The sequence below is a fragment of the Hyla sarda genome, chromosome 5 (genome assembly GCF_029499605.1).
Source record: "Hyla sarda isolate aHylSar1 chromosome 5, aHylSar1.hap1, whole genome shotgun sequence".
NCBI classification, from domain to species: Eukaryota; Metazoa; Chordata; class Amphibia; order Anura; family Hylidae; genus Hyla; species Hyla sarda.
The window spans coordinates 268,144,340-268,164,132 of NC_079193.1; the positions used below are offsets into that span (position 1 = coordinate 268,144,340).

Genomic DNA, 19,793 nt, shown 5'->3' on the forward strand with positions numbered 1-19,793 from the left:
AACACGAGGTGTTTTACTAAATACATCAGCCATCCTCCCTGGTCTGCGCCTCTTTCCCCTTTACTTCAGAACGGTCTGTGCCTCAGATGATATACAGGAACACAGCACTGCCCAAACAACTCAATCAGATGTAACACAGGCTGGCACATGCCAGCACGTTTCCCCATCATGTTATTTGGCTGTGTATGTGCGCCCTGCTTCTGCTTAAAGGAGTACTCTGCCCCTAGACCCTCTTATCCCCTATCCAAAGGATGTTCAGTGCCAGATGACTGGCGATGCGGAGGCTTGTGACATCACGGTCACACCCGGCTCGTGACGTCACGGTCACACCCCGCTCGTGACATCACGGCCATGCCTCCTCAATGCAAGTCTATGGGAGGGGGCGTGACGGATGTCACGCCCCCTACCCTAGACTTGCATTGAGGGGGCATGGCCGTGACGTCACGAGCCTCTGGTGCTGCACCCGATGTTCTAAATGAACGCCGGGAGCAGCAGGGAGACCGCGGGGCTCACCAGCGGCAGGACCCCCGTGATCACACATCTTATCCCCTAAGGGATAAGATGTCAATGGGTGGGGTACCCCTTTAAGTGCATGTAATGGGCTAATAACTAACAAAGCAGGGATAATGGCTGACGTCAAACCCATTCCCTGCCATGAGGCAATATGTCCTACTGTGTGTTTGATAGGAGGAGCCCTATTTGGCATGAATTTTGCTAGAATGTTTTTTTATTTCAGGCAACATATACATTTGCTGAGGCCCTGTGATGCCAGTATAAAGAACATTTCCAACAGTCTAATTTATAAAATGAACCCCTCGAGAAATTCATCAAGAGGTGTTGTGAGCATTTTAACTTCACCTGTCTGTCATGGCTTTTTTTTATCGCAGACCTGTGAAAATGAAAGGATTAATTTCTTCCAACAATATGAAGATCTTGTTTAATCATCACAAGCAACCCAGAAATTTGAAGTACTCCTTTAGGGTGCGTTCCCACAGGGCGTATACACAGCGCATTTGACGCTGCGCAAATTTTACGGCAGCAGCGGGAAATACGCTGCGTATCCCTTGCTCATTATACACACAGGGCTTTCCGGCGGCAGCCCTATGCGTGTAGCGAGTTTTGGAGGCGGGGCCATGTGTCGGCGTGTCTGACACGCGGCCCCACCTCCAAAACTCACTACACACATAGGGCTGCCGCCGGAAAGCCCTGTGTGTATAGTGAGCAAGGGATACGCAGCGTATTTCCCGCTGCTGCCGTAAAATTTACGCAGCGTCAAATACGCTGCGTATACGCCCTGTGGGAACGCACCCTAACTGAGAATGGCTTGAGTTGGGGTGTTGAGTGAGGCACGCTTCTTTCTGACTCAAAAAAAATAAAAATAAAATAAAAAAGGGTAGGACTCCTTGATGCATCAAACTTCCCAGATAAATACCTGAAGATGGGTGGAACAGTAGCAGCATATTCCACAAGAATAAATAGAAAACTAAAGTTCTATAAATAATTTTTTATTTCTTTTCAAAATGATCACACAGTCATTAGCATATTAATAACAGATATGTTTATTATTACATATCCATCAGTGCGGATTCAATACCACTTGTAACATGCAAGTCACCTTCAGACAAACTAGGGTTCCAGTGCTTTTTTTTTTTCTATTTTTGTTTAAGAAATGAAACTGCAAAGCCATTATAAATTATTGAGGAGGTATTTGGTAAAAAAAAAAAAAAAAAAAAATACAAATAAACCATTATTGCCCATATCTTAATCTGTTTCTGCTAATAAGCAGAAACATTTACATTAGAATCCATATATTATCAAGAGTTTATAAAAACGTGAAACACTATTTTAATGCTTTCAAGCTTGTATGCTCAGCATATTTTAAAACAAACCATAGCAGGTAGTTTAGCTCAGTGATTGTTCAGAAACCACATGATATGTCTTCTCAAAAACCAAGAAAGAAAGCAGACTAAAGAATAGCAGAAAATATCTTCCAAGCAATAACGTTCAATGATTGTAATTGTAAGGAATGGGCAGGTCAATGGAACCAGCTGCAACTCCTTGTGTACCTGCTCAAGGCCTGGCCTTTAAGGTCTATTGCTGGACAGCAACAGGATAGTCCTGACACATTACTAGATGGTTGCTGGCTAAAATATTGATTAGCTCCAATATGGAGCTAACCAGAGCTTTAAAACCCTAGAAATAATGGGTTAATCTACTAGGAATGTAAAACGGACATCTAAAAATAAAATAAAAATAAAATTAAAATCAACATTTGTATCTAAACCCATTTGCAAATGGCATTTCTATCTCCCTCCATTAAAAGCAGTGTGAAATGACACTGATGAAACCTGTTAACTGGAAAGGGTATTTTTTCAGTATATACGTTTTGTGCCCATAAAATGAAGAGAAAACATGGCAGTAAAATAAATGACATAAGGCACTAAAAAGGGAAAACAAAAGCAATACCCAATAAAGTGTTCTAACAAATAATTTACAAGTCCACACAGTGCATACATATTTTATATGTCCGTTAACTTAACGTTCTTTATCTTTAAAAAGTGTAAGGCAAAAAAAAACAATACAAAATGAACAAAAACAATGTATTCAAAACACACATAAAACTTGGATTGTACTGTTAGTTTCTAATGCCTCTATGTATTAAACACATTTCAATATGGCTTGGCAAAAAAAACAAAATAATAAAAGAAATAAAATGCATAGATAAAATTATAGGTTGACCTTTCACTTTGATGAACGGCTGTGATATATACGCAAAGCACATAACAGACGCCGTCCTCCTGCGAGTGCTTTTGCCATAAGGCTACCAACAGCCTAAAAGTGAAGGCACTAAAGTTCAAGTGGTCACTTTTTGCAAGAATTTGTAGTCTTCAGGAAGATGGAGATAATATACAGGAACATCTGTACTCATTGAGACATATTCCTCTGCTATACACGTGTGGCGAAGTTGCTCCAATCCTCAACTGTGCATACGCTTGCTTTCCATTATAACCAACAGGCTTTCATAGATATCCAAAGAACATCTTTACATTGATTTGAATAATATAAATATATATATGAAAATAAACATAGCTAAGCTTTAACAACTGGCATTACATAGTAATAATCCATCTATTCTATCTTTAGACAAGCCCACAAGAAAAGACCCTCATTCACACTTTCTGTGCTTTAGCAATGGGAAGAGGAAGAAAAAGTCACCCTGAAAGCCTGTTACTCTGTTGCTGATATATATACTGTAGCAGCTTCTTTGCACCAGTCTGTAATGTGGAAGACCAGCTTCATGAATGCACAGTAACCATCTAAGATTAGCTGGAAGAGAGAAGTCGTGAAAAAAAATTACATAACGGATTTTATTTAGACAGTTTTAGCAAATATGTATTGTACATATCACCTCTCTAGGACCTTTCACGCAGTTTAGCAGTTCACTGGGGTTTGAATCAAAATAAACTCATGCTACGTGTCTGAGAGGTAGGAAAAAACTTGGACGGTCCAGGCCCGGAAACCAAGCAGCCTTCTACATCATGAACCTCAAGAGGACAAATACATCCTGCTTTTTAATTAAAAAGTTTGAAAACTCTGTATAACAATGGGCTGAATGGATCTCACCTCCTGTGCTTAAAAGAGTACCTGCCATCATGTTACCTACCTATTTTTAGTCTCCTCCTAGGTCCCTCTCTTGCTTACATGTCTCCCATATTCTTTTTTTTGTCCAATTTTAAGTACTTTTTTTTTAAGCTTGCTTACTCCCTGTAAGCTTTGGCTAGCTTGAGGGGGCGTTACCCAGCAGGCACCTGCCGGATAAGACTTCCGCCCTTCACACAGCAGGCAGACTGATTCCTCCCAGACTTTTGGGCTTGTGCCAGTCCAGCACAAGTACAAAGCCTGTGCGGAGAGTGCAAGCGGGCGTAGAAGTTTGACGCCTAGTTGTCAAAAATTCAAATGCGGATAAATCATAAAAAAGTGGGTTTTGAAACCGAACATACATTAGAAAGATTAGTAGTTTCACACCAGGAACATCATATTAAAAGTTTTCTTTGATGACAGATACTCTTAAAAGGTGTGCTAAAGTCCTTTCTACAGTAACATACTGGAGCATGAAATGGAATTCCTTTGATACTGTGGAAAACCCAAAGTTGTGGCAAGTGCCACTGATCATTTCCTACAACTTCAGAAAATATACAGAATGAAGATGGGCCATAGACTGGAATCTCAATCAAGGCCATCTTAATTCTCGGAAAAGCAGGCTGTAGTGGATGGAGTACAGCAGTAGAAAGGACCTTGCAGTCTTTTTAATGACCTGTCACAAGTTTTATGAAATTATAGAACTGAAGCATTTACAAATAGTCCTGTACAGGAAATCAACGTGAACATAGTAATGCACATAGTTTATGCACAACATCTAGTTTTACAGAAACACTTACCTAGCTTTTCCTGAACCAGTTTTTGTAGGCTTCCGGAAGGACTGGTTTGTTGACCTAGTAGACATACTCCTTGGGGAGACACGAACAAAATTTGATGGTGGCGTTTTGGGTATTTTCTTCAGTAAATGAGTGACCCATTTTTTCTGTTCATCCTGAGTGCATGCCAACAGCAGCATATCTCTTGCACTTGTAACATCATAACTCACTATGAAATTCAGAAGAGGAGATCATTTAGGAAAAATAAACATAAGTACATTTGTGAATACAGGAAGTTCATAGCTCTCTGAGTTACAGAAATAGTGTGGGCCTCAAAGGGCTACACAAATTGCATAATTTTTATTTTTTGCTCACTGACCATCCAAGGTCACTGCTAACATACCAAAAGGTGGCTGAGGCTCATAGGCAAACACAATTAACAAAAGTGAATGCAACTCTAAAGACTAGTGCAGATTGTAAAGCACCAACAACAACTACGTTACAATTAAGACAATAAAGTATAGACTTAAGGCAGTTCCCTTATGCTTTAATAAACTGGCCACTGCACTTTGCCTGTAAATCTTCTGCAGCACAGCATTTTCAAAATAACCAACTAACTCCTAGTGCCCAGTAAGTAGGCAGGGGTCTGGAGCTGCAGCGGCATGTAGTCATACTGTAACCACCCTCCTACTAGCCACTGAGGCTTGATTGATAACCGAGTGCTGGAAACTGCATGGAAACCATCACTTAGGGCAGTGATTCCCAACCAAGGTGCCTCCGGATGTTGCAAAACTACAACTCCCTACATGCCTGGACAGTCAAAGGCTGTTCAGGCATGCTAGGAGTTGTAGTTTTCCAACACCTGGAATCACCCCGGTTGGGAATCACTGACTTAGGGTGTCAATTAAGCCTGAGTGGCTGGGAGGAAGGTAGAGGCAGTGTAACTAAATGTCACTGGAACCGCGCTCCCATGCCTACGTTAATTATTTTTAAAATGCTGCATGAGACTCACGGACACAGCATCTGAATTCTGTAGCTGATTGGTCCCCTTAAAAAAATAAATAAAAAAAAATAAAATAAAACTCTACTGACCTTTACATGGGGCTATGAGCTCCTCCTTTTTATCCAGGTGGTCCCTATGGCACTTAACATGGCACCTTCTGCATTCCAGTGCTGGAGGCGGTTTGAAAACATGCCACAAAGGTTTAGAGCAAGCTTCACAATTTGCTGGGAAATGATAGAGTGTAGGGATAAACTCATGCCCTTTGTGGTTGAGGAAACTGGTCTTCTCCACTTGCTGCACTGGATCCAATTCCAAATCTTTCCTGCACTCTCCTTCATTGGCATAAAGTATCTGACAGGATGAAGAATATATAATGTAAACTTATATTAAAGGGAACATATCACCAATTTTTTTCTGATTAGGAGACGGAAACAGGTTCTTTTTTCTAATCTGTTTCTGTTTTCTAATAGTATTTTTTTTTTTATTTCATATATTTTACATTATTACAGAGGTTGCCTGAGCTGTTTTTAACAGTATTTTGAGATCGGTTTAACAGCAGAACCCATGGACCATAGACAAAAATAGACAGGACCTGCCCAATTCACATGAATTCTATAAGGTTGGCTAAAACTTTAAACTAGACTATCAGTGCTTTTTATGTTCAATATATCAAATCACATAAGGAAACCTCCAAGTACCAATAGATAATTGTCCTAAAAGCCTCCTATCAGGTCAACAGTGGGTAATTTCTTAAGGGAACAACTCTTATATTGAGTGCAAAACATTAAATTGAAAGTAAGTAACAAGATGAAAAAGAGGCAGATAAAAGTAGATTTTTTATGCTTACCGTAAAATCTCTTTCTCGGAGGAACCGTGGGTTTATCTTGCTGACAGTAGGCAACATTCAAAAAAGAAGTCAGCCCCTCCTGGTAGGATATAGGAGAGGACCGAAAGGAGAAACAAAAGGTTGTCTGAGGGATCCCACAACTAAAAAAACAACCCCATGAAACCCCCCGACAGACAACCGAACCGAAGTCAATGACAACAAATGGGTGGGTGCTGTGTCTCCCAATGGATCGTCCGAGAAAGATTTTATGGCAAGCATAAAAAAAAAAATCTACTTTTCTCAGTCGGCTCCATTGGGGGACACAGGAACCGTGGGATGTACCAAAGCAGGTCATGGTGCGGGATAGAACCCAAACCAAAAGAGTCAGGCGGAAGGCTGAGCAACCGCCACCTGCAACACCTTGTGACCCAAACTGGCGTCAGCAGATGCAACTGTGCGCACCTGGTAGAACTTTGTAAACATGTGCAAGGCCGACCACGTGGCAGCCTTACAGACTTGCAAGGCTGAGGCACTGTCAGAGAGCCCAGGAGGCCCCAATGGAACAAGTAGAATGAGCTGTGACCCGAAAGGGTGGAGTCTTCCCTTTGCAGCGGTAGGCTTCTGAGATGGCAGAACATATCCACCGCGAGATGGTCGCTTTGCGACGACCCTCCGGAAGAACAAAGAAGGAGTCATACTGACGGAAAGATGAGGTGACAAAGGAAAGTCCGAACAGACCAAACCACATCAAGACAATGGAGCGAGCGCTCCTTAGGATGGGACGGAGCTGGGAAAAAGAGGGAAGAACAATAAGATTGTTCAGGTGAAAGGAGGAGACCACCTTGGACAAAAAGGAAGGAACTGGCCGGAAAACGACCTTTTCCTGATGCAGAACCATATAGGGGGAATGGCAGGAGAGAGCTGCCAACTCAGAAACCCTCCGGATGGAAGTGACCGCAATGAGGAAAGCCACTTTCCAGGAAAGGATGCGAAGAGGAATGCCCCGGAGAAGTTCAAAAGGAGCCCCCTGTAAAGGCAACAAGTGCAAGGTTCAGATCCCATGGTGGAGTGGGGGGACCTCTACGGCGGAGACTCATAAGCTCCGCCCCGCAGAAAGGTGCAGATGTAAGAGTTGGATGCCAGGGGGCGCTGGAAGAGGATGGAAAGAGCCGACACTTGACCCTTAAGAGAACTGAGGGCCAAACGCTGTTCAAGGCCAGACTGCTAAAAGGAAAGAGGACGCGGAAGGGAAAAAACGACTGATGAGAATGACAGACTCACACCATAGAAAAAAAAAAAGACTCCTCCCCAACTGCCGAGGCTCGCATCTGTTGTGATGAGTGGAGCCACCAGAGGAGAGACTGGCAAAGACTGGTGGGGGTAGAAGAATCCTGTGGTCAAGGGAAAGCAGAGACTTGTCCCACTGTGACAGAAGGGCCAGCTGAAGAAGTTGACAATGAAACTGGGCGAAGGGGACGGCTTCCATGGCCGCCACCATCCAACCCAGGACTTCCATGCATGAGCAAATGGGAATCAGAGCAGGATGGCGGAGAAAAAAAAGATGCCTGGTGGGTGACAGATTGGACTTCTCCCAGTTGATCACCCAGCCAAAACGGGACAAGGTTTGCATTGTGAGATGGAGACTCCTAATTCTGGGCACGGGATGGAGCCTTGACCAGGAGATCGGCCAGGTATGGGATCACTGACACACTCCGAGCACAAAGGATGGCAATCACCGACGCCATGACCTTGGTGAAAACCCTGGGGGCTGTGGCCAGGCCGAAGGGAAGAGCCACAAACTGAAAATGGCCCTCGGTACAGCGAAGCGGAAATACCGCCGATGAGCCAGAAAAATGGGGATGTAAAAATATGCGTCCCAGATATCTACGGAGGAAAGATACTCCCCCCTGATCCATGGACGCCAGAATGGAGAGACTCCAATGTGAAATGCAGCAGGAGCAAGTGGCGGTTGAGGAGCTTCAGATCCAGGATAGGGCGGACAGAGCCCCCCTTCTTGGGGACAAGGAAAAGATTTGAGTAGAACCCTGAAAAATGCTCCTTGGGAGGAACTGGGATTATCACTCCCTGAGCGAGAAGGGTCTGCAATGCGACCCGAAAGGCTGCCGCAAAAGAGGGGGAACAAGGAGGGTGGGATCGAAAGAAGCGATCCCGAGGATCCGATAACCGTCTGAAACAATGTCTCGGACCCAGGAATTCTGTATCTGAGCTAACCAAATGTCCTGGGAACAGGAACAGACGACCTTCCATCCAAGAAGAAGGTACGGGTGGGGTCATCCCTTCAGGTGGAGGGAGGTTTGCAGTTACCAAACTTTGCTGCGAAGCGGCCGGGATGGCCATCCGACTTTCAGGAAGGGCGCACCTTAAAGTAAGGAGCCTTCCAATCTTGTGAGGTCGCCGGCTTGACTGAACGACCTGAGGCAAAGGACCAAAAGGAGGTTAACTTTCGTCAGGAATCGGTGTGGCGAGGTCTATTTGGTGGCAGCTCTTACCTTCAGTAGCCTCTGAGATAATCTCATCCAGGCGTTTCCCGAAGAGCTGGGTACCGGAGAAGGGTAGTTCCAGAAAAGACTTCTTCGAAGCGGCATCAGCATCCCAGGCTTTCAGCCACATGGAGCAACGAATCGCCACCAGGTCACTGGTATTAAAGGCTACACAGCGGACGGATTCCAGGGAAGCAGAGCATAGGTCGTCTCCAGCGTTGGAGAGTTGAAGTGCGAGATCTGACAAATGTTCAGGAGGGGCACCAGACAAAATGCCCTGGCGGAGTTGGGAAGCCCAAACAGATAAAGCCTTGGATACCCAAGCAGAAGCAAAGGCAGGGAGCAAAGATGAGCCTGCTGCTTCAAAGGCGAATTTGGCCTGTACGTTGCAAGTAGTAGAGAATATCTTGCGAGGAGGGGGGGGGGGGGGGGGGGAGGAGGAACTCTTCCCTCCCCCACAAGGTCATATGCCCAGTATAATATGAGTGGAACTAAGGATATTATCAGTGAGAGGGGACTTTGATCGATGAGGCCCTTTTATCTCTCAAGGCTTGCGCCAACATCCTACCGACTTTGTTCAGATTTTCAATCTTCTTGTCCCCAGGATCCTTAAAGGACACCGTATCCGCCAATGCTAGAGTAGTAGATTTCGACAAGCTGGAAAACGGAGGATCTACGGCAGGTGGCATTGTCCACTCCAATAAAGTCTTGAGAAAACGGAAACTGCACCTGAATTTTCTTGGTCCCCTGGAAGCACTTGCAAGGTGCTTCCAAGCTGCATCCAGTAAGGAATCAAATTCAGTATGAGAACTGAAAACCTTGGGAGAGCAGCGGGGGGAAACTACCGGAGATGGGTCCGACGTTCCGGGGGTCCTCTAGGCGAAAGGTGTCCCTGATGGCTGACACCAAGCTGTCCACCATGTCAGACACGCTGGCCCAGTCCTCTGGATCAGAGGCAGAATCAGACACCACATCCTGCAGTTCCCCAGGAAATTGGGAACATGCGGAGGTAGCCTTAGACGTAGGCGAGGTGGATCTGGACGGAGAGCCGGAGACCTTGGACAGCAACCTGGAGAGCGGCCACTAGAGTGAGGACGCTGCTGAGGGGCTGGAGAAGAGGAGCAAGGCCCATGAGGGGGAGGGGGCATCCAGAGCTCAGGACTTCGGCGAAGAGCCAGAGGGCAACACTTAGGGTGCTTGTGAGAGCGCTTTAAAGGGTGATCAGGTGAGACTGAGTGAGCCTCCCTGGAGAGCAGACGTAAGGAAGACCGTTCCAAGGCAGTAACCACGGATTGGGAGACCTGTGCCAGATCGGAAATAGACTGTGAAAGGAAGGAGGCCCACTCCGGAGGGGGAGCAGAAACCCCACGATCCGGGGGAACATCCTGAGTGTGCACAGAAAGACTGGGGCATGCGGAGAGCAGGCGGGACAGGTGGACTAAGCAGAACCACCAGGCATTTTGGTTTTCCTGCCCCTGCAAGAGTAATAAGGGACTAGGGCTGCGGTCATGTGTCGGGGTGGGGGGTGGCTGGGGCGGGGGCGGTTCAGTGAGAGTTGGGTCTGGGGTCAGACAAAGGAATAAATAAATAAAAAATAAAATAAAAAAGAAGTCAGCAGAGAAAATGGAGCAATCTCACCCAGGTCCTGTGTCCCGCAGATGGAGAGGAGAGACAAGCTGCAGCTGTGAGGAGCAAGGACTCGGTCCAGGCAGAGAGGAAGAGAGAGGAGCTGGTCCACACATAAGAAGGGGAGTGTAGCTACATGAGCAGCATGGCCACCCAAGACGCCTATTGGAGGAGAAGGTGGAGGCACCTGGTACCCCCCCACCCCCAAGCGCGCTCATAGGAGAAACAGTGACCCCTGATGCACCAGCTAACATGTCACAGGCCAGTGGGGGAGAAGGGGACAGGAGTGCCATCAGAATGCCCAACAGACAGGGAGTGGGCGGAGCTAAAGTCCAGCGAGTAGGCCAAAGCCGTAGCACCATGCTCCTGAACCCCCACCTGAAAACAGAAACAAAAGGGAGGAAAAAACCTACATAGACGGCCCTAGCTAGAAAACAAAAAAGCAAAAGACCAGTCTGGAGAACTCCAGACCTGTGTCTGCCTCCTACTAACACTAGGCTAAAACGGATTAGCTCACGGTCAGAAGGCAAGGTATATCCTGTCAGGAGGGGCCGACTTTTGTTTATGTTGTTTAGTGTCAGCCTCCTAGGGGCAGCAAGATATACCCGACCGAGAAAAAAAAAGGTCTTAGTGATACAGTGTAAACTTAGACTAGGTCAATGTATAACTGTGGCTCAGAATTTGTCACATCATTAGACTGTGCAGTGTATTAGTTTTGCTTATTTATTAGTTTTGCTTATTTCTTTACCAAGAACGTGCACAAAATTTGATGCATTTTTGTTTAAAGGGGTACTCCGGTGGAAAACTTTTTATTTTTATTTTTTTTTAAATCAACTTGTGCCAGAAAATTAAACAGATTTGTAAATTACTTTATTAAAAAAATCTTAATCCTTCCAGCACTTATTAGCTGCTGAATACTACAGAGGAAATTATTTTCTTTTTGGAACACAGAGCTCTCTGCTGATATCTCTGTCCATTTTAAGAACTGTCCAGAGTAGGAGAAAATCCCCATAGCAAACATATGCTGCTCTGGACAGTTACTAAAATGAACAGAGATGTCAGCAGAGAGCACTGTGTTCTAAAAAGAAAAGAATATCCTCTGTAGTATTCAGCAGCTAATAAGTACTGGAAGAATTAAGATTTTTTAATATAAGTAATTTACAAATCTGTTTAACTTTCTGGCACCAGTTGATTTTTATAAAAATAAAATAGTTTTCCACCGGAGTACCCTCAGGAGGAGAACTCCAGAATAGAAAAATTGTCATCCATACTGCCGGCAGTAAAAAAAATAGATACATACCTTCCTGCGCTCTACAGGTGCCAATCACCGGCCGCAGCGAAGTCCCGTCTCGGCCGGCGATAGGCTGAGCGGCAATGTGACGTTTTCGGCCTCGGCAGAAAATGTCACACTGCCGCTCAGCCTATCGCCGACTGAGTCGGGACTTCGCTGAGGCCGGTGATTGACTGAGTGCAGTATGACTCGCTGACCACCAGCAAAAAGAGGATTGCGGCGGAGACCGAAGTGGGTTACCGGAGGAGCGAAGGTAGGTATGTATCTATTTTTTTACTGCCGGCAGTATGGAGGACAATTTTTCTATTCTGGAGTTCTCCTTTAAGGTGGCTCACTCAGTCCATATCCCTGCCCTGTGCAAATGTGTCTACTTTAAACTAAGCCCCACCTCCTTATAACGTTATGCAACCAGACATATTTTTGGCACAAAGTTTTACTTATCTCTGCTGTAGTGTTTTTTATATATTTACTAGGCCCACAAAAAATACTTGCTGGGCAATGTGTGGTTGCCCAGGCTACTGTGCTGTGTAACATGCAGATCTGTATTTTAGTTGATGTCAGATCCAGTGAGAAAGTATATCTCTTGAGGCATAAGATCATGATAGTGTCATACTATTACAGTCTCCAGGAAGTGTTAAATGAGAAACTTACCTGGAATATCTTCGGGATCTCTTCGGTATTGGCTCGATAAACATCTCCTTGTGTAACTGGGCGGACGTGGAAGAGCTTACTATATATAAAAAAAAATATTTAAAAAAAAACATGTTATTACTGTAAATTCTCTAGATGCAGTTTAGCTTTTGTGACATTCTATAGGATATAATACAATTGGTCATCTTCAAATAACATTTGGGTAAACCTTTAACATTTATTAATGAATGTAAGGGAAAAGAAAACTAGTTGTGTAATACTTACTCTATATCTAGTACCATGGATGGGTTGGACTGTTCCTTATTCAGCTCATCATTGTAAAACAGTATCTTCTTACTGCTAACCACAACATACTGTATGGAAGAGTGAACATTTCGTAATTAAATGTATTTGATGTGGAAAAAAAATTTACTACCTCACGAGTGAAATTTGTTTTGTTTTTTTTACGAATGAAATGCACAACTACATAATTTTGTCCTCATAATAGTATGAGGAAACCAGAAATAAAAACTTGGTTGTCTGTGGAATGTTTTAATTTAGAATTGCCTTCAGACTGCTTAATAAAATATTAGAAAAAGTTTAACCCGCCTTCCTTCGATTCCTCGTAGCTTTGGTATCAGGACGTTGGGTCTCTGCTGACAGTCTGCTTCACTGGTCAGAGCTGTAAACATGACATCACAGTGCCGCAGCATATCACCACGGCTGGTGATTGGCGAACAGCACTGTCAAAACCCCCCAAGCTCTAAACAATACGCTCTGCAGCTTAAAAGGAAATAAGTGTCACTGGCTAAGAACATTGTACTATGATACAGGAGCCACAGGACAGGAAGGTTAAAATGTTGACATGTGAACTGTGGGTGTAGGAAAAAAGTACTGCTTCTTTAATCTAAACATTTAATTCAAAATCCTGTACTTTGAAAAAGCAGTGCATCCACTGTTTGGGGAAAAAAAGGGATAAACCTGATCACAAGAAGTTTCTGAATGTGACTACATCAAAATGTGCCTACAGTTCTCCACTGCTAAACGCTCCATATAAGTGTTTATACCTGTTTCTTCCAGCCATGTCTTTTAATATTCCCTCTGTTTGGAATGGAAAGCCAGCCTTCAATTCTTGATTCGGATTCTGAAATGGGGGCAAACATGAAATAAAGCTATCTGTACTAATAAATCACCAGTTACAGAACAGCGCAAGACATGGAAACATGCAGCACGAAAATGCACGGCAGGAAAGGGAGCCAAAAATGAAGACTCAGCTGTCAACACTTCATGCCTACAAAACAGAAATATAACTTGCAGTACCAAACGCAAGTTGAACATGAAGAGTATATAACAAGATCAAGACAAACATGGAAATGAAAAACAAGAATGAAAATAGCATAATACAAAATGAAGGCGGCTTTATCAAGGACTCCAAGACGAGAAATCATATAGGAAAGATAAAGTGCAATAAACTAACTGAAAACAATGGCCACCAATAACAGGCAGATGTGTGTTCCCATTTACTCACAGAAGACAAGAATAGGAGAGAAAGAAATAAGGAATGCAGGTAGACTCGACTAAATGGAGAATAAAAGACAAACATTTTATTTAGTGGGAAGAAGAGACTCAAGCCATTTGAAATTTGTTCTGTGCCAGAGCCAAGCATATAAACCATTTATTATTAACAATATGCCTAGTTCTGCCACTAGCTTATTCCCATAAATATTCTTAAAAGCTTCAAGAAAATAGATTAACTGCACGAAAACAAACGTTATTCATCTGCTAAATTCCCCATCACTTTAACAGTGATGCTCTGGAGTTCCCAACAGTCTTTATTTCCCCGAGGCACTGCTATACATTCACATGACTTCTGCTGCCACTGATTTCAGTGTCTTGTGCCGTACATGCTAGTATCACCACTGAAGCCAATGACTGACTGCTACAGTCAGGTAAATTTAAGTCACCTCATTGCTGCAGCAGGAAAATAAAGATGTGCAGGGACCAGCCAGGTATCAGTGCTGAAGGTGTGGAGAGGTTTAACAGGATTTTTCCCCTTTTAGAAGATTTTCAGCTGCTAGTTTAATTTCTTAAACTTTTCAACAACCCCATTAAAGGCTACGGACACCTTTGCACCAATTAAATTTTTACTGAATGGAAGGTGAAACAACTTTCTATATAGCCTTCATTAAAAATGCCCTACTATTTACCTACAACTCAGAGAAAGATATTAAGTCTGTCAGACCAACTTTCTGCTTTCTCAATGTTTGAGCTGATGTGTAACCCCCTCCCTGCTGGGGGAGGGAGGGAATACTTGGAGGGGCAGAGAATACGAACAAGTATTCTCCCACAGGCTGGAGAGAGATAAAAGAGCACCCAAAAGGCAGCTTGCAGGGGAGAATTACTTACATTGTGTACCAGTATAGAGATAAAAAAAAAAGCTTATACAGCACATTGCAAAGGCTGTAGAAGCAAAATTAAGCTAAATGTTCTGTATTTATCTATGGAAAAAATGTTTTACAACCATAATAAGAACAAAACAAGAATATAAAAGCTTTTTATAAAAGGTGTTCATAGCCTTTAACTGCTTCTTCCCAAGGTACAATAGACACACTGCAATGACACACACACCTACGAAATGATGATCCACCAACAGCACTGAATGCTAGCAAAACGAAATACATTATTTCGGCATACTTGTAACAATAATATGACAAAACATATATTGCTAACATTCGCATCAATGTACCACAATTAATGCTGTTGGCTTACAATATACACATCTTTGATATGTTTATATATGCATTAGCATTAAAGTTCATGTATCACCTGTATTTAGTTTTTTTCTCTAATCAAACATTCACATTTTTTCCCCCCAAATGTAAATTTTTTTTGACGTTCGTTTAAAAAAACATAAATAAATAATTAAAATACAAACTTATGCAGCCATCCTGCCTGATGAGCAGATCTGGCATGTTAACAGAAGTGCAGAGATAGGCTTTACAGAAGCTCCATTGGCTATAAGAAGCTGGTGCCAAGAGCATGCTCTGAGACCTGTGCAGAAGTCACTGTGCAGAAAGTGGGTAAGATGTCACCACCTATTATTCTATGGTCACCCTATGTTATCTACCCTCAGCTTTATAACAGAATTTTACTATTGATTGCAATACTGCCTGTGATAATAATGATCGGACAGTGGAAAAGTTCTCTCTACAGAACAGGAAAAGGCAGATTATTATTAAACTAAGTAAAGTAAAAAAGGGAAAACTGCAAGATTTTAGGATTTTTTTTTAATTACTTTTATATATAGATATTGACATGCAGAATTAAAAACAAGATTATTTTCTGAGGACACATCCTTTTTAGGGTATATTCACATGGTTGGATGTTTTGTGAATTTTAACTGCATCATTTTCCACAATAGATTATGCAGTAGAATATGCTGCAGACTTTCTGCGGTGGAAACGTGTTGTGGCTGAAAATGTCATGAAAATGCAAAGGGTGACATTTCAGTTAACCTTTATCAAGCACGATCACCTATAAATGGGTGCACAGAGGGAGGTCTAAAAGCAAAAAGTTTGACACACCCCGTAAATCTGAAGGTTTGGTGTGTGGTGGACTTACAGAAAGATTTATTCAGAGGTTGAAAAGCCAGTCTAACTTGGGCACCGACCACATAAATTTCTGTGCGTGGAACCACTCTATACCATATACTGTGGATATGCTATGAATATCCAGAAGATAAGTGTCACCGGCTGCTCCCGTCCCTGTATCGCCCAGTTTGCTCTGTGCAGTAATGACAGCATGGTGCTGCAGCTGAGATCCCAGGGTCCTCAGCGGCGGGACCCTCGCGACCAGCCATCTTATCCCCTATCCTTTGGATATGTCTAGGGAAGGAGTACCCCTTTAAGGACCAGGCCAATTTTATTTTTGCATTTTCATATTCCTCCGCACCTTCTAAAAATCATAAATTTTATATTTTTATCCACAGACTAGTATGAGGGCTTGTTTTTTGCACGACCAGTTGTCCTGCTTAATGACATCACTCATTTTACCATAAAATGTTAGGTTTCATATTTTTATACTTAGGATATTTCTTGGTCTCTCAGACCATTTGGTGGTGTTTGGCACCCCCTTGAGGCAAATACTTGGATTGCAATTTTATTTCTATTGCAGCGTTAACCGGCCTTATCTTTTCTAATCCGGCATTGTGGCTCCCTGTCGTGGCACATATGAACACCGCTGTGGCGGGTTGTTACCAGGGTTTCAAGTCTCCTTGGAACCTGGGGGTCATTTTCCAGCACTATGTTCCCTTCTACCACTGAGTGCCATACTATGAGCAAGTTCTTTTGCGTTTCTGCCAGACGCTCAGGTTTAAGATTCCTCATCTGTCTGGTCTGAAGGCCATCCATCTTAGGGGGGTTTTCTTGGCATGTCATGCTATGGGATTCCCTTCTCCACTGGCTATTGCATCCGCGGATAGTTCTACGGATCCCCTCATCCTGCGCACGGCCCTCGGGAATATTCCTGTGTGGGCATGGATTAGGACTGACATTATTATGCCAGACAGTAGTCTCTCCTGTAACTCATTTCATGGCGGCCGCGGCTCACACTCGGTACCCCAATGCTAGTGCGAGGTGCCCAATGGTGTGACCCATAGTATACTATGGACCCTTACCAGTAAACCACACTGTCTGCATGGTTTCTCACTACAGTCAGGCACACATCACAGGGTTGACGTATCTGCGACTGGAGTCCGGTACTTCACTACTCTCTGAGGTTCCCAATAGAGTGTCCCGTTGTCTCCTAGGGACCCATACCAGTAAGCCAGACAGTGGTCCGCGTGGTTGCCTACACCGCCTGTCATACATCAAGCGGCTGATGTATCTACAGCTGGTTTCCGGTACCTCACTACTGTGCGAGGTGTCCGACGAGATGAATTGTTGTCTACTTGGACCCATACCAGTAAGCCAGAGAGTGGTCTGCATGGTTGCCTACACCGCCTGTCATACCTCAAGCGACTGATGTATCTACGGCTGGAGTTCAGGTACCTCACTGCTGTGCGAGGGCCGACGATATGACTCATTGTCTTCTATGGACCCATACCAGTAAGCCAGACAGTGGTCTGCATCGTTTCCTACACCACCTGTCACACGTCTCATGGCTGATGTATCTGCAACTGGACTTCCACTACCTCACTACCGTGCGAGGTGCAGACGAAATGACTCTGTCCAGTATGGATCCATACCAGTAAGCCAGACAACGGTCTGTATGGTTTACTACACTGCCGTCACACATCTCATGGCTGTTGTGTCTGCGGCTGGAGTTCCGGTGCCTCACCGCTGTGCAGGGTGCCGACTGTGTGACTCGCTGTCCACTGTGGATCCATGCCGGTAAACCAGACAGTTGTCTGCATGTTTTCTTCTGCCGCCTGTCACACATCGTACGGCTGATGTATTTGGGGCTGGAGTTCCGGTACCCCACTGTTGTGTCCGGTATACGTAGAACTGATCCAGCGTGACCCACAGACACTATACGAGATGTCAGGGATGCATTCCACGGCTCCTCTGCCTCCCTCTATCTAGCAGAGAGTGGGGTTTCTTGGCCTCCACAGGGGCACAGTTATCGCCAGTCCGACTTCCAAACACCTGGGGGTGTTCTTGTTCAGCCAGACTGTTGTCTACACTGTTTCCGCTGCCATCAGTCCCTGAACTCTAGGCTGCCACGGACATAGTCAGGTTTCCTGTACCCCACAGCTAGGTGAGGGATCTGAAGTAGGGTCCCTACAGGTATACGGGATTGATACCAGTCGGACAATCCTTCTGTTGGGGTTTTTCTACTCCACCAGGTTGCCCGTTTGATAGGCTGCACTCTAGTAGCCCGCTTCCTGTGGGAGGTTGAATGGAGTGACCCTGGGTGCTCAGGAATCCTATGCCTGCCGGCTAGACGGTTTTCCGCATGGCTTACTACTATGTCAGGTCAACTACCATACACTTTCACTTCGTGGACGGTAGTTCAGGTTACCCACTGCAACACATACTGGTTTACAGGGATACCTTCTTGGCCAGGTCCCTCTCTGCATGCCTTCTACTCTGTCTACAGGCTGGTATCTCACTTCACTGTGTCTTCCGTATGCGGGACTCGGCGTGTCCACGGCCCTTTGCCATATGGCTAGACTGTGTCTGCATGGTGTTCTAATTCATCTGGTCGCCTTCCCATTTTTTTGCCGAGGCTGTGGCTGCAGTCTCGTGTCTCTCTCTTCCAGGTGCAGTTCCGCAGTGTGTGTACCTGTGTGTTCTAGGGACCCTTTCTACCTGTAAGTCACACTGTCTACATTTTACCTGCTCCACATTCGTTCTTCATCTCCTGAGTCTGCTTCTGCAGCCTTGGTGTCTGGCACCATTAGGAGAAGGGGTGTGGGCTTTTTTTCTGCAGGTCCCAGGGACTTTCTCAGCAACAGCAGCATTACTCTGTTCTCATTTCTTAGGTTAAACTGTTGGTCTGCTAGGGTGCTCATGTCTGTGTTCCAACGTATGCTAAGACCGCTCCGTAGGTGTAGAACCCACCTTTCCCTTTGTTCGGTGGGGTGAGCCTCGAGGCTTCTGGTGATTTTGTTGCCACAGTTCTGCGGTGGTTGAGAACTTCTGTTCTGACATGGGGCCTGCTGTGGCAACGGTCAGTTCAGCTCTTCTCTATGCTTGCTGCTCCTTCTTCCTTCGGGGTCCATGTCTTCCCAGGTTGGAGGGCGTTCAGGTTCTCTGCATTACACCAGTACGGCTATTGTCGCCTTCTGGGTGTTCATGGTGGGCCCCTGGGACAAGGGTCTTTGGGTCTACGACTGTGCAGGTCTTCGCTCTCATGCACCGGACCCATCCCCCCCCCCCCCATAGCAGAATTCCATCTTTTTTCCGGTGGTGTCTTGGGTCTCTACAGAGGATGGCCCTTTCCTTTGGCGTCCTAGTCTATCTCCTTGGACAGGAGATCTTCTGGGAGCTCAATTTCTGGGTTTAGTGTGTCGCCAACCTTGGGGCTCGTCAGCAGGTCTTGTACACACATGAGTTCAGTCTCGGGACTGATGCCTTTTCTCTGGTGATTGTTTTTCCTACCCTAGGGGACTGCTTTGGTACGTCCCATCTGTAAGGAGTCCCCCAATGAAGAAGCGACCGAGATATGTACTCTCCGTAAAATCTCTTTCTCGTAGCCTTCATTGGGGGACACAGCACCCACCCATGTCTTCGTCTTTTTCGGACTGTTTTTCCGGTTCTTGGATTGTTTATCTGGGATTCCTTTCTAGGGTCCTTTGGACTTATGTCTTTGTTGGCTTCTCCTACTGCTATGTGACAAAACTGATTGTGACTTTTTTTTCCCCTAGTGTCAGCGCATATACCCATCTGTAAGGTGTCCCCCAATGAAGGCTACGAGAAAGATCTGTACTTTTTATTGATACCACATTTGTGTATATTAAAAACTTTTAAAAAACTTTTAAATAAAATCTGACAACAAA

At 44.6% G+C, this 19,793-nt stretch overlaps 1 protein-coding gene across 3 annotated transcripts in view; it reads right to left on the reverse strand.

The window, feature by feature from the left end:
- Positions 1–1,489: 1,489 nt before the first annotated feature.
- The window catches only part of ROCK1 (Rho associated coiled-coil containing protein kinase 1), a 153,013-nt gene continuing 134,709 nt past the window's right edge, over positions 1,490–19,793 (reverse strand). Inside the window, exons 28-33 of one of the 3 annotated variants that reach the window (XM_056521689.1) lie at positions 13,360–13,436; positions 12,578–12,666; positions 12,314–12,392; positions 5,508–5,769; positions 4,440–4,644; positions 1,490–3,327 (exon numbers count right to left, since the gene is read on the reverse strand). In XM_056521689.1, the coding sequence (XP_056377664.1) occupies positions 3,324–3,327; positions 4,440–4,644; positions 5,508–5,769; positions 12,314–12,392; positions 12,578–12,666; positions 13,360–13,436 (716 nt within the window). In that variant the 3' untranslated portion in view covers positions 1,490–3,323. Of the gene's footprint in view, positions 3,328–4,439; positions 4,645–5,507; positions 5,770–12,313; positions 12,393–12,577; positions 13,437–13,820; positions 13,870–19,793 lie in introns of those variants that run through there. The other 2 variants (XR_008844196.1, XR_008844197.1) reach the window with 2 other exon arrangements.